Source organism: Colletotrichum tamarilloi (assembly GCF_030869305.1).
Source record: "Colletotrichum tamarilloi strain Tom-12 chromosome Unknown Scaffold_171.1, whole genome shotgun sequence".
Lineage (NCBI taxonomy): Eukaryota > Fungi > Ascomycota > Sordariomycetes > Glomerellales > Glomerellaceae > Colletotrichum > Colletotrichum tamarilloi.
This window is the reverse complement of record NW_026849554.1, coordinates 1-14,453: the sequence shown is the minus strand read 5'-3', so window position 1 is coordinate 14,453 and position 14,453 is coordinate 1. Positions and strand designations below refer to the sequence as shown.

The 14,453-nt window shown below is 47.8% G+C and overlaps 5 protein-coding genes across 5 annotated transcripts, besides 1 other annotated feature; 1 reads left to right on the top strand and 4 right to left on the bottom strand.

Annotated features, from left to right (window-relative positions):
* Nucleotides 1-1,743: 1,743 nt before the first annotated feature.
* On the bottom strand, nucleotides 1,744-1,833 carry CTAM01_15642 (uncharacterized protein; the record flags this gene model as incomplete). The annotated part of the gene is made up of 1 exon (XM_060531637.1): nucleotides 1,744-1,833. The coding sequence occupies one exon, from the start codon at nucleotides 1,831-1,833 to the stop codon at nucleotides 1,744-1,746; it is 90 nt and encodes a 29-aa protein (XP_060373775.1).
* A 793-nt stretch (nucleotides 1,834-2,626) lies between these two features.
* CTAM01_15641 (uncharacterized protein) lies at nucleotides 2,627-3,187 on the bottom strand (the record flags this gene model as incomplete). The annotated part of the gene is made up of 1 exon (XM_060531636.1): nucleotides 2,627-3,187. One exon carries the CDS (start codon nucleotides 3,185-3,187, stop codon nucleotides 2,627-2,629), a length of 561 nt encoding a protein of 186 aa, XP_060373774.1.
* A 3,578-nt stretch (nucleotides 3,188-6,765) lies between these two features.
* Nucleotides 6,766-7,035, top strand: CTAM01_15640 (uncharacterized protein; the record flags this gene model as incomplete). Its single annotated transcript, XM_060531635.1, has 1 exon — nucleotides 6,766-7,035. One exon carries the CDS (start codon nucleotides 6,766-6,768, stop codon nucleotides 7,033-7,035), a length of 270 nt encoding a protein of 89 aa, XP_060373773.1.
* A 1,858-nt stretch (nucleotides 7,036-8,893) lies between these two features.
* Nucleotides 8,894-8,980: a sequence feature (Short protein (CTAM01_15639, KAK1475764.1) was converted to a misc_feature.).
* An 897-nt stretch (nucleotides 8,981-9,877) lies between these two features.
* CTAM01_15638 (uncharacterized protein) lies at nucleotides 9,878-10,198 on the bottom strand (the record flags this gene model as incomplete). The annotated part of the gene is made up of 1 exon (XM_060531634.1): nucleotides 9,878-10,198. One exon carries the CDS (start codon nucleotides 10,196-10,198, stop codon nucleotides 9,878-9,880), a length of 321 nt encoding a protein of 106 aa, XP_060373772.1.
* Nucleotides 10,199-11,240: 1,042 nt separating this feature from the next.
* CTAM01_15637 (uncharacterized protein) lies at nucleotides 11,241-11,550 on the bottom strand (the record flags this gene model as incomplete). The annotated part of the gene is made up of 2 exons (XM_060531633.1): nucleotides 11,241-11,339; nucleotides 11,467-11,550. The coding sequence occupies 2 exons, from the start codon at nucleotides 11,548-11,550 to the stop codon at nucleotides 11,241-11,243; spliced, it is 183 nt and encodes a 60-aa protein (XP_060373771.1).
* Nucleotides 11,551-14,453: the final 2,903 nt, after the last annotated feature.

The following is a 14,453-nucleotide window of genomic DNA, read 5'->3' as shown; positions in this document are numbered from 1 at the left end:
ACGCTCTTATCATATCATTCTTTACGTTCGAGACGCGGTCTGACAACAGTGACAGGCACCACAAGGACAAGACTCAGGGCAGGCAGCCAAGCGAACCCAGCCTCGGACGTGAGTAACGTACGCGCAACTCCAAGAGGCGCTCTCTCTTTCGCCTTGGGCGAGCGGTGCGGGCACGCGGGCTGCTGCAGCCACAGCCACGGGCGCTCCATTGGTGAGGATATGCGGGCTTTTGCGTGGTGCCCGTCTCTGGAGTGGTGCGGGATTGTGTGAGAGTTGAGGCAGTTACATGGCATGGCATGGGGTTTGGCACACGCGAGGCTTGCGTGGTCTTGCATGGCATTTTGGCTGTTTTGCAACGATTGAGCATTCAGTGAGACGATGGGTTTCGAACTACGATACGCCAACCTCCTATCCATCCTTCTCCATCCATCCATCACCCCTTCTCGTCTCCGTACAGAAGAGGGGGTTCGCTTAGGTCAAGCAGCGGGACAACGCGCGGAGGGATGGAGGTATTATCTCGGCAGCGTCGCACCGTATTCCCTTCCGACGGACGATGCCCATGCAAGACGGCCGATGAGGACAAACTCTCGATGTTTACTGTAGGCATTGTGGACACATTCCCTAGCAACGGTGTCGCGCGCATAGTGCATAGTTGTGCAAAGGAAAGCGCCAAGTACCCTGCTCTGAAGATGCTGGACGCCGAGCTGGAGGAAAATGGCTTCCGGCAAGCATTGCGTGTCTTGGGGCTTGGGAAGTCTTAGTTCCTATCAAAAAGTGAAGAAGCGAAAACGCGAGATACCCTTTACTCGCATACGAGTGCCTACTTAAGTGCCCTCCACGTTCAACGCCCTACACCTTCAACTAGCGTCTGCCCTACAGAAGTTAAACCAAGTCTTGTGGTCTTGACAGAAGCAGTGACAGTAGCCAAAAGGAAAAGGGCCCGCCCCGGTAGAGCTGGGAGTTGGGACGGCGTGCATGCTGGCGGATGGAAAATGGGCTCAGAACAATTACGGTGATACCGAATCGTCTTGGGTTCCCCACTGGAAAAAGGTCCTCCAAGACCAGACCAGACCGTGAGACCCAAGCTGAAGAAAACGGGGACCCTTGGGCTAAGGATCGAAAAAAAGGCTGGGAGATCGACAGGGTATGTGTCTTGGCGCGCAGCCCAAGGGATCGAGAGTTTGCGCGTGTCATCGAGTCTAGCCCCTTTCAGGCACAATTTTGTCTCTCAGTAACTAACGCCCATGTGGTTATGTCGGTGCTGCCGTCTCGTCGGTTGTGGACCGTGGGGATTTGGAGCTGGGAGGGGGGACCTCTCCGTCTCTTGTTGCTGTTATCTGCATAGACGGGAGATGAGAGCGGGGAGAGGCTCTCTCGAACGGGATAAACGGCATTCTTCCATACGCTACGAATCACACACGCCCCCTCGGCTTAACGCAAAACGGATAGATGTGTGAAGATGAGGGGGGAGAGGAGGCAAAGGAGGGAGCCAAGACAGTAGATGGCATTGACCAATCATCGACTGACGGTACCATGTGGCTGGCAAAGGTCTTGGAGGAGGCAGCTGCCGTCTCAAGATTGCGTGGTGTGTATCTGGATGCGGCTGTCTAGTCGTGTACACACAGATGGTAAGTTTTGGAGAGCCAAGATTAATAATTTTCGGTCACAGAAAGGTAAAAGTGGTCTGAGAAACGGAGAGAAAGATTACCAAGGAAGGACGAATTGCTAAGAGCTTCTGTGACTCTACAGAGGGGTAAATAGACTTTGGCATCTAACGGGAACTGCGAAGCTTTGACAGGAGAAGGGGGATGGATTGGAAATTGAAAATGCCATGGCGGGAAGTCTGAACAGAGGTAGGAGCCACGCACACATACACTTTTGCGCGCAAAGGGCAGATTGCAAAAGCCCGTGATCGTGTGACAATGTCAAAAAGGACAGGACAGGGCTCATCGTCTCACCAAGTCAAGTGACACTGCGGATGGAGAGAGCCAGAAACTGAGAGTCTATCACCCTCCGTCTCACTGCCTCCGTGAGCCCGCTCTGCCTGGTCAACAGAAGTCTCCAGAGAAGGTCTAGACTCTTGACACCGCGACAACCTTTTGCGGGCTTTCTTGGCCAGCAAAATAGAGTTGCCCAGTGTCTCCCCCTTACTTTGAGTTCGTGTGTGCGCGAGCGGGCTTATTGGTCAAACATCTCCCCGAACGCTGCGGAAATCATCTCGGCGGAATCCCATCAATGCCCGCGCCGTAGGCTCGTAAGGCTCCCCCGTCGCCAAAAAAAAAAAAAAGAAAAAAAGAAAACCGCCGCCGCGTTGCTCTCTTGCCCATGATGGGATTGCATGATGGGGATTGATTGCGTACAACGACAGCCTTTGTCCTACCCGCAGCGGCGGTTAAGTTTTTTCCACATTCATCGAGAAAGAAAGAAAAGAGTGTTTCTCTTTGATTCGTATTCTCCAAATAAACAAATCTTCAACCTTCCAGCAAAGTATTGCAGTTTCAATAGCACGAGCTTTACCTGTGATACTCAAAGGTTAGGAATAGTAACAGAAACAAACAAAATGGGCAGAAAATAGCTCTCACCCCCAAGCAAAAGCAAATTTGAGTGGAACAACCAACTCAGCCCATCACGTTTCACACAACACAGAAGCATACGCATACTCTTCAATATCTCTGAAAAATTCTCCATACTGACTATATTTGGGTTGTTGCGTTCTCCCGTGATATGCATTGTTCGCCCATACCTCCGCCGGGAAGGGCCCAATTCTCACGTAAAGAGGCTGTATACGCCAAACAAATTCCTCCCGACCCCGGATCCCGCCGACCAAAAACGGGACGCAGACACGCCAATTAGGAGTGGCCGTTGGCTCCGTTGTGGTGCCGTCCCCGTTGGTGCCGTTGATGCCGTTGAGCGTTGGGGCTGGTCGCCGAGTGGTCTTGCGCCCCCCCCCCCCCCCGGGACGCCGGGATATGGATTCGAACGGGCAACTTGGACCCCGAACTTCAGGCTGACACCTTTTTGACATACACAGCCCTCGGGAAGAGGGGGGCACGGGGGGGCGCACGAGGTAAGCAAGTATAGTACTTTGTAGGCTGACAAGGATGGAGGAGTCGAGCATGAATCCGAAGCCGTAAAGTAGAGGATGGGAAGTGCACATGCGAGGGAAACAGAGAGGCAGCAACAGCATCTCTAACTAACCTTTGGACCGCAGCAAAACACAGCACCGCACCCTGGGTCCGTAGAGAAAACCCCATGCTCCGGGGAAGGGATGGACCCAGGCAATATTGATCACCAGCTAAGAGTCAGAAGGGGCCGCAAGGGCCGCCTTGAGGACCCTTTGGAGCAAAAAAAAGAGAAAATAGGTACTAAATGGCGCTCTCTCTCGGTGGGCTTTTGTTTGCGACAACATGCAATTCCTTACGCGGAAATCGCATGGTTCGGGCCCTCCGTCCGCCCCAAGGCCCCTCTATGTAAGTTTGAGGACGTTCCCGCCATGTGGGTGCCCTTTTTTGCCCTCTTCGCTTTCGACGGGCTCGCTCGCTCTCAGCAGAGCAAGCATGCCATGTCTATCTTATCACCCAGGGCCAAGCCCAAGCCAAAGAGAACGAGGCGCAAAGGCAACGCATCAGACTGTGCGCCATGGCGCGTCGTTGAGAGAGATGGAGGAGCCCTGGGAGGTGCCTTAGTCCCCACTTAGTTGGAAAACGGCAGTGATGGCGTAAATTACATACGCAAGGGAGAGGGAGATTTACAACGGCTTCCCGTGAGGATCATGCAACATTAGCATCTAGCACGACGGCTGCCACGAGCGAATTATCAATCCAAAACCGTGGAGAGGGACTTGCGGGCTGCCTCTGCGAGTCTGAGCCAAACGAAAATGCGGATTATTCTCCAAAATCAAAGGATTGTTGAAGGCTCCAGAAGGAACGAGACGGTAGTGTTCCAACGCCGCTCCAGTGCTCCACGGTTCGGGGCTCCGTTTTGTCGATCTGGGGTGGCCCCCGTCGTTGGGACTTGGCTCTTTTGATCGTTAGGTCCCCTGATATTCAGCTGGGACAGCACAGCTGAAGATGTGTCGAAAACGGCGATTGAGCGTTGAGGTGGCCTGATGATGGGTGGTATTCATCGGTGGCTCGGAGATTTTGATCAAGACGCCCCCTTCAGGAACATTGAGAGAATCTCCATTGGGCTGGGGACGGGCGGCATCTCGAAACATGAAACCTTGCGCTACTTTTGCCAAATCTCCAACGTACAGAGTTGACTCCTATTCCTTCTTACCCACCATTGACAACCTCCACCTCCCGTGATTCAAGCCAAGTCCGTCGATGTGTGTGTGTAAGAGTGAAAGTGTGAATGCGAACGTGTGTACCGCCCACCCTATCACGCACAATCCACGGGCTCCGCGCGGCCGCCCCATGAGACGCCGACATTTCCACGTAATACAGCTGGCTTCAAGTTCATGACCACCCATCAAACAGTCAGGATCAGCCTTTTGGCGAGAACCTAAGGATGAACGGACACACATACACACACGCACAAATCCACACCACGTTGCTCTATCCGTACTGACACTCGGCGCTACGGGTTCATAGCTTCCCCCGCCGTTTGATGTCGCTTCTCCGCCACACCCTCCACAACCCGTCCTGTAATCGAGATGCGCAATCAAAGCCACCTCTCGACCAGCGTCTCGGACTGATGACCTGCCCTGCCTGGTATCGCCCGGGAGGCTTAGAAAGAGGGGGGAGGCTGTTAGAACTTAGGGACCCCCGGGTGATAGCATCGACGATGGTAGGACATTCGTCGTCCTTTCGATCAAGCACAAACATGCCAACGCGGGACCCAGATATGCGCAACGCAACATGGGAAAATAGTTACATCCAGGGAGGGCGCATTCGGGAAACGATGGAGCAGGAGTGAGGTCTAGAAGTCTGATCAATCACTTTTTCTTCTGTTTTTAATTCTCCTTTGGTTTGGACCCTGAATTTCAGAGCTCCATCTTTCCGATCCAACCCATGCGAGATGTGTTAAAAGTGCCGACGTTCCCCATCAATCTCCGTGCCGCGAAGGAAGACGCAACCCCTTGAATGTTTGTCTTCACCGGTAAACAAACACTTTCGCTTCTTCCTTTGACACAAAAAAGTCTTTGAGCAGACAATTTTTTACCTTCGACTGGTTCGTTGTTCATTTACATTGAAACTCTATCCACCGGTCTGGAAGAGTCATACCGCCCAGTCACCGACGTGTTGTCGTTTTGTTACCTGATCAACAAGAAAGGGTTCAACTTGACAAGTCATCGAAAACCCACATTGAATCAACACCGCCTAGCGAGAAAAAAATAAAAATCCCCGAGGGTTCCAGTTACCGGCGCTTACGCCGTGCGAAGCGAGCGAGCAGGCCTCAATTCACCAATACATCTGATCCAGGCAGGCCTCAAACAGAAAGACAGAAAGAAAAAGAGAGTCACACTACTCCGTACCCTAGTGCTTGTCGAGTTACAAACCACGCATTTCGGCCTCAGCACTGCCCAAAGGAAGAAAGACGGGAAGCTAGGTATTACGACTCAGATATTGCAGCCAACGCTCTCCCGATATCTGCCCAATCGAACGACAACCCCCAGTCCAGGACTCCAGTTTGCGTTTGCGTTTGCCGTTCAGCTGCACACGCCCCTCCTCCGTGGGACGGACGGCGCCCCATTGGAACGAATATTTCCGTAAGACTCTCCATCCGTTCCGTTATCACCGTTTGTCGCATATAGTGCATATGCATCGTCCGTATCCGTTACGAATGGAACTAACCCCACACCCCAGTCTTATTCGACCAAGCAAACGCTGACGCAGGCCCTTTACGGGACTCGCGCCCATCCGTAATCACCACGTCGTCTCCAAATCGGCATCGACCGTCTTGCCAGTCACCGAACCGTCACTTTGACGGTCCACCCACACCATCTCGCATCCACCCAGCAGAACACCGTCACGCCCTCTCTCTCACTCACTCTCTCCGTTCTCCGTTCTTCCTCGCTCTCCTCTCTCTCACAATCTCTCACAGTCTCTCTCCCTCGGCTTGGCTGGGGCTTGGCTTCACACGCCCCTTCTCTCTCCTCGAACGACCACCAGTTCCCCCTTGCCCTTCTGACTTCTTGTCGTGCTGGGCGGCATCACCCACCACTCACTGCTCCTAGCACAAACTGCACAAGCCCGGCTCTGTCGGACAACGGAGTGTGAGTGAGTGACCGTTGGCCGTCTCCCTTCTTGCCGACAGTTCCATAGGCCGTCGCGCCTTGCACATTTCCAAGCAAGCTTGCATTATTACGCTGAGCCTGCCATCACCATCCGTTCTCTCGTCGATCCCATACACACACTCACTCACAAGCACACACACTCGCACACCCCTCTCCTCCCGGGGGCCTTCACACACACCCACCCCCCTGCCAGACTCACAGATTACACCCTGGTGTTCGCTTTTACCCTCCTTATTTCTTTTCTTAACCCCTCACCCCTGCCGCTCACGCCCCCCCTTTGGACACCACACTGCTCGTCCTCCCACAGTTACTCTTCATTATATATCATCAAGCCTTCCCACGCCCACATCTCGAGACTTCACTCTCCCTACCAACTCTTGCACTTGCAATACATCTCCAACTTCCAACATACAACGACTTGGAATACTATACCAAAGGCAAACCAACATCAGCACTACCACCAACACCACCACCAACAGGGATAACTACCACAATACCATAGAACAATAACACCAACAACCACCACCATGCCTTCGACGAGCTCGCGCCCCTCCCAGATCCACTACAGCTCCTCCTCATCCTCCGACTCCGACCTCTCCTCAGCATCCTCATCCTACAGACACAGCATGGACTCCATCTCCAGGCCCGTGGCCTCCGTCGAGGTTCTTCGCTGCCTGCGCTGCGCGAGGTCCGTCGAGGCTACCTCCACCGACGACTCCAGCTCAACGGGAATGGTCCGCATCGCTCACAACCTCTACTACTGCGAACGCTGCGCCAAGATGGTCGGCTACAAATGAGTGGCCCATAGGTCGGGATGTAACTTGGGGGTGACGGATCAGTATACGACGAACCGGCACCATCTTCTTTATTCCAATCAACTGCAGCAAAACCTAGTCTGCAACTCCCATGGACACTACTCCAACAACAGCCGACGATGGCCGATCTCCTCAACATGACTGAGGTACACCACCATACGAAGGACAACTCTACGCCAGGCACCACAGCGAGAGCACATAGCTCGGCTCGGTTACGACTTGGGATCTTATTCAGTCGTCCGGGGACCCGACGGACACAGTCATGTCTGACTGACTATGTCACCCTGAGAGGGAGACCTCATTCCTTCACCAAGGATCAGCACTACAGGTCGGCGATTCCCCAGACCGCGTCTGAGTTGCCAATCAGCTCCGCGGTCTGATGGACATTTTTCCCTTCTCTTCAACTTCAATTCTATTCTCACGGGCTGAAAAGAGAGCATCGAAATGGATGCACTGTGCACTTGGACAAAGTGGGTCCATTCTCCTTTGGATTCTTCTCTCGACCTGGCCTCGACTCAGTCACATGGTCACCCCGTCGAGGTTGAAACAACCCACACAAGCCCTCCAATGGACATGAACGACGGCACATTGCTACAGCAGCATTATCCAATGCCACGCAACGTCAGAAAGATGTCAACACGGCACAACAAGCACATGCACTCGCACACAACCTGTCGTTCAACGTCCATTTTCCACAGTTGTCGACAGCCGTGCCGAGTCGGCGCCGACGGGGTCTTCCGGTATCCACATCTCACCAGCTGTCAATCATTCAACCGGGTCTGACATGATCTGACCTGAATTGACAGCTACGATGCTTATGGATACCTCCTCGGCCGACCCAGTGGCTGAGTCCGGTCAGGAACTTATTTTATCAAACGCCTTTCTTCCACGCATCTTGGCTTTTTTCCTTCTACAGTTCTTCCGACCACATGGACGGAGGGATGCACCTGCACCAGCAAAAGGTCTCAGGGTTAGTCATCTCACAGCCCGGCCTCTCCCATTGGCTGCACGATGCCCCGTGTCTCCACTTTCCCACCCTTCGGGGCGCGGGATTGGCTGACACTGGGGCCTTGGCACTTCCGCAACCGGCTATTGGCGCATTGGTCACCCCACATTCTCTCACTTGCAACGCGCAAGAAAAAAGAGACTCGGCAACGCTGGGCGAACAGGCAACAGTTTCATGTACCTTTCTTGTGCACTGTTTGCGGTCTTCCGCCCACCTCCAACGCACAGGCCGCTGCGCCTGCCTCGGCTTCCGCTTTTCTTCTCTTTTTCGGTGCCCGAGAGCGAAAAAGGTCCCTTTTCTCGTTCGTCTCGGATACGAGGGAATGCGGGTCCGAAAGGGAAGAAGAAGCCACGGCTTATTTTTTTCTCTTTCGACCCATTGGCTTCGTTCCGCTGGTTCAATTGCCGGCGCTTGCTATAGCGACTTTTTGTCACTTCAGGGTCTCCCCTCTCTCAACTCCCCTATCAAAGGGGAAAAGACATCATCGTGCATGACGATGGTTCTATCCCGAAACCCTGGAAAATAGTCGGTTGGCGCTGCTGTTCGCGACTGCAGATGCACCACCAACTTTAGCGCGCTTTGCGAAGTTTGGGGGAAAACACACACAAACCAAGTCCATTCCACAGAGGGAGTGGAACACGAGTCGACGATGCGGACGTCATTGGAGAATCATAGGGGTCCTCGTGAGGGGCACTCCTCTCTCTGCCCTTTGGTGACCACGAAATCTGCACTACCGAGATGGCGCGCTTTTCTCAATCCCGCCCAATCACGACCATTCTCTTCTCCGCAGTCGACTCCGTCCCTGCTTGGTGGGCGCCTCTGACGTCGTCGCGCATGGGGAAAGTCAATATTTCTGTTTGCTACCAATTATTTTTTCTTCACTTCTTTTTTCGATGCCGCAGTCTGTCCTTGCGGGGCTAGGGCGAGTGGGCTCTTTTTGGGGATTTTTGATGAACGCGGAATTGGAATAGCATCATTAGCGGAATTGTTTTTACCATGGGAAAAAGATACGAGGAGGAAAGTGTACAGGATACTACAATACCCTTGGGGCATCATTTGGCGAAAAGAAAAAACGGGGATTTAGCATTTTTAGCAGGCGGATACCAGACTCTTTTACAAAAATGTTATGAAACATATCAAGAACAATCAAATGAAGCAATTCGCAAACACTTTGGACTCTTTCTAAGTTGTGAAAAAATCATTTCCTCATCATTACCGTGATGGTATCTCTGGGCCAGACAGGCTCAAGATCTCGTTCCCGAGCCCTCACAGCCCTGCCAAGCTTTGGTGTCAATGCATTGGGCCCCATGGCTCGATTATGCCCGAAGCAAACAACAGAAAATCGGAAAAGTTCCGGGGATTTGTTGTTGATGGGGCCTCGACGAAATCGATGTACGGATACGGAGTACTCCATAAGATAGTCTGCTAATCTCTCTCGCGATAAACCTCGCAATCTTGGCAAAACCTCGTCCGCCCCGTGTTGGACCGTGGACGAACTTGTGTCTACGAAAAGGGCTTCAAGCGCCTAGCCGTAAAAGACTGAACCGACCGAACCGCCCGCCCATTCGCCCGCCGGCCGGCCGGCCGATACGGCCATTTTCAGACCAGACATTCCATATCCCGTGGGACGGACTTTTTTGGAATCAGTCCATGCGAAAAAAAAAAGTATACTAGATAAAGACCAAAGCTTGGCGAACGACGCAGAAGAAAAAGAAGCGTAAAGTATCCGTACATTTCCCACAGCATCCCGTCGGTCCCACGGGCGAACCACCCAAAGAAAACAAAAAGGTTAAGAAAATGCGAGAAGAAAAATTAGCATCAGGGTGAAGCCTGTCGGCCGTACTCCGTACCTCTCTCCCTCGCCCTCCTCTGAAACACGCGCCTGATGAACAGCGGGCTCGAAGAGCGGACTGCCTGCTGTTGTGTCAAGTTGTCTGCGATCGGAGTCGAGTCCGGATCTAGGAGAGATTGTTGGCCCGCGACGGAGGGAGAAAGAGGTAGAGCCGCGGAGGGGACACACAAACAGAGACACACAGAAAAAAGTTGAGACGAAATGTTTCGTTGGTCTCCGGACAAATCCGTGTCTTTCGCTCTCTTGGCCCGGTCTTGGATTTCCTGTCTCTCGCTTCCGCGGACCATCAACGTCCCGCGGCCACCAGTCTCAGCAGTTCATTTCGTAAAGGTCAACGGAGCATCACCCTGCGAAAATCAGTCTTGTTGCGTGTCTTGCTCAGATAGTGTAAACTCCATACTATTGATGATGCAATTGTGTCATTATGCTGTTCGATACCAATACAACGATTTCAGCTCGGTGTCACGTTACGTTACAGCGACTTCACTCAAGGCCCCAAGGCCCGCATTCCAGTCCTTCTCGTAGCGTACGTGTTTCTAAATATTGCCCGCATCTCGCATCTGGGGTGTGCGGGGATGAGAGGCGAAGTGCAGCCCGCCTCCGGTCCCTACCGTCCGGTTCGCGTTTGGCGTGTGTGCAATCTTTACATTTCATGAATTCAATACTGGAGGGGGAAGCGATCTGCAAACATCTGCACGGAAAACAGGAAGTTTGACGACTCTAGAAGCGTTCGGTCCCTGATTATCAACGAATCGGTAACCTTGCGAAAACTCTTTTGGGAAGAGGACGGCCTTTGGGGGAGATGGTGTGCCAAGGTGCAGGAGGGTATTCCCGTTACGGCGAACGGTTTATTCTGCTTTGGGGCGTTGATGTTGCTTACCACCACCTCTAAACTTAACGTACATCTATGCATGTGGACAGTTCGAGTTGACTGTGGCTGTGAAAAAGATGCAAAGACCATCTGCGTGAGACCGGATGGCAGGTCAGGTAAACAACCACCAAAGCCATCAATCACCAAAATTTTCTGCAATATGGACGAATAGAGTAGTGCGCAACCAGTCATGCAATCGAACCGTGGAGCCGCGCTCGCATCCTGCGCACGCATAGCCCAGACGCAGATCACAACCTCTCAGCACCCCCCCTCCTCTTGAATGGCCTCGCGCATGTCCGTGACATCGAGGTAGGGGCCTTCGCTTAGCATGTGAAATGTATCAGAAACCGCGCTGGCGCTGGCGCGAAGGAGGAAGGTGGACATGGGCAAGGTCAGGAAGAGCGCAGCGAGAGCAACGATAATCATAGCTCTTGGGGTGTGACATGACACGAGAAGATCTACCGCGCAGGTTGTTGGCCTTTTCTCTCTTCTTTTGGGTCGCACGCGGGACGCTGCAGCTGGGATGGAGCTGGGAAGAGTGTCAAAGGGTGGATGAACTGCGGACGTCGACATGGAGGCACGGATTGGGGCTGCGACTACTCCGACGGGGACAAGTTCACGAAGGAATGAGGAGCTGGGCGTTTGATAGTCCATGTCCACGGAAGCTCAGACTTGAGGATTGACCACGGTGTCGTACTGTGGCATTCGTAGATCGTCCACGCTCGTCTCGCCAAATTCCGTCGTCAGAGCCATGGCTCCCCCTCCCATGGCTCCCCTTGAGCCGCGCGAGCGCGGTATCTCTCGCTCGTCTCAACCGCCTGCCCCCCCCCCCCCCCATTAACAGACGCCGGCTATGATAAAGGGGAGCCTCTTATGATAACGAAGTGTATGCGGCTATAGTACCGAAGAAGGGGTCTTGGTTGCAGCTTTCGTGGGGAAAGAAGAGTGACGCCCCTACCATCGCCTCCATGTATGATGGTCATGGCAGGACGGTCAGCTCCGTAAGGTGTGATTATCACCCCGTCTCATAAGGTTGACTCCAGCTCTGGGACTGGTAGACCGTAGGACGATTTTTCTCAGCTCGACATGGAGTAGGGTTGCGCGCGAAGTGGGAGCATGGTGATGGTTGCTACTTGGTACGGCAGACCAATTGTCTGCAAACGGACGACAAGAGGGCAGCTTTGCAAAAAGGGAGGCCTCGTAGTTCTGAGACTAAGAACTTGGAACTTGGCAGACAGGACAGGATTCCGTCGATCGAGAAAATGGGGGTACGTTTCGTATGGCGAACATCACCGTATCCCAAGTCTCCTCCCGTTCGCCTCGATCAGCCGCCAGCGTGATTTATTTGGCAGATAGGGCTCCTTCTTTGGCGGGGGAGGCTGGAGACAAGGCGGGCAAGGGACTATTACAACTTATTATCCGTGGTTCCGTTCGTACGGATTGAGGGCTTCACAATCTGTAAGGTGTCGATGGAATTGGGGCTAACAGAGAGAATGGTGGGGTTGAGTGGCATCTGGAAATGAGAGAGCGAGAGAGAGCTTAAAAAAGCACGGTTCGGCAAGGAGTCTATACATAAACTAATAATAACCCCCCCTAGTTAAGATAAGAGTCCTATATATAATAGTAAGTACTTAGATATTAGTAGATCTTAGTTAAATTTAACTAATCGGACTTCGTTTTTTTTTTTTTTAGGGTACTCGGGCTAGAAATATTTTAAAAATAAATTATAGCTAATTAAGGTACTACTACTTAATTAATAAAAAATAATTCTAACTTATACTTTTTTTTTACCCTAGCTAAGTTATATCCCTTTTTTTAAACTTTTACTCTTTATTATAACTTTTATTAGAAATCTTTATTATAAAACTTACTATTATATTCGAAATTTATTAATAATTAATTAAAAATATTTCTAAGTTAATTTTATAATACTTTTTTATTATTATAATAATAATAACTTTAAGTTTTATATTAATAATAAGAGGGGCTGGCCTAAGAATCTCCCTATATTTAAAACTAATAGTATAAGTTTCGTCCTTATTATTATAATTAAATATACGATTTATTTACTTATTTTTATAATAATAAGGTTAAGTAATCTTATTATTAAGAGAACTTTATTATTACTATCTAGAGGCTAATAACTTTTATTTTAATAATTACTATTAATCGTTTCTTAGTATACTTAAAAAATACTTTAAAGGGGGTTATTATATTAACTCTACGATTTCTTATAAAAGATCCCTCTCTATTACTATTAACTTTAAGGTTATTTATAAGTTACTTCCTATTTTACGTTAATATTTTTAGTTTTATTAATAATCTTTTATAGGATATTATACTAAAATAATATTACTTATAAAGGGCTAGAATACGCCCCTAAATACCCCCTCAAAACCTAAGGCTATTATAAATAATAAAGCGTTATTTATTATCCCTTTTAAAAAGAACGGTACTATAAATAGAAATATTTTTAAAATATTTCTAGTTTATAAAACTAACTATTTCTAATAAAATGTTATTTAAATAAAAATAAATATTAAGCTTGGCCCCGAGGAAAGTTATTAAGTTTATAAATCATAGGATACTATTAATTATAATAAGTATAACTTATTTTTTAATTAATACTCTTCTTAACTAAATTTTATAACTTGCTCTCTTCTTAATATATACGAGCTAATTTACTTAGTATTTTATAAGTACTATTACCCTAATTTCGTACTAAACGAGGATATTTTTAATAAGTTACTTTATTAATATTTATATATCGTTATACTTAATATTAATTATTTTTAAAACATTTTAAAACCCCTAAGTAAATAAGCTAAAATAATAAGGTTATTAAAAATAAGCCGATTTAGCCTAACCCCGCTAATAATTCTAATAATAATAAAATAGATTCCTAAATAAACCCCACTACTTCTACCTAGATCTTTATTAAAAATATAAATAAATAAAAAGTATAATTAAAAATTAAGGGATAATAAGGAATAATTAGTTTAAGGAAGTTTATAAGTAAAGAGTTTATTAAAATAGAAGTATTTTACTTACCTTTTTAAAATAGTACTATATAAATTAAGAATACTATAATATTATAAATAGATATTCGTAATAAATATATAAATAAAAATTAAAGCTATAAATACTAAGTAAATAATATATTAATTATAAAAATTTCCTAAAAATTTCCTTAAAATTTCCTTAAAATTTTCTTAAAATTTCCTTAAAGAATTTTTAAATTTTCTTAAAGATTTCCTAAAAATTTCCTAAACATTTCTTAATAATTTCTTAAAACTTTCTTAAAATTTTTTAAAAATGTCTAAAATATTTCCTTAATATATCTTAAATATTTTTTAAATATTTTTATTATTCTAATTTCTATAATATTTATAAATATAAATTAATTAATAAATAATAAAATAGAAAAATATTTTTATTATTTTAATAAATTATTAGCTTATTATATAATTATATATTTAATTAAATTTATTATTTATATAATATTAGTATTTTATAATAATATATACTCTTATTATTATAATAAATAATAATAATAATAATAATAATAATAATAATAATAATAATAATAATAATAATAATAATAATAATAATAATAATAATAATAATAATAATAATAATAATAATAATAATAATAATAATAATAATAATAA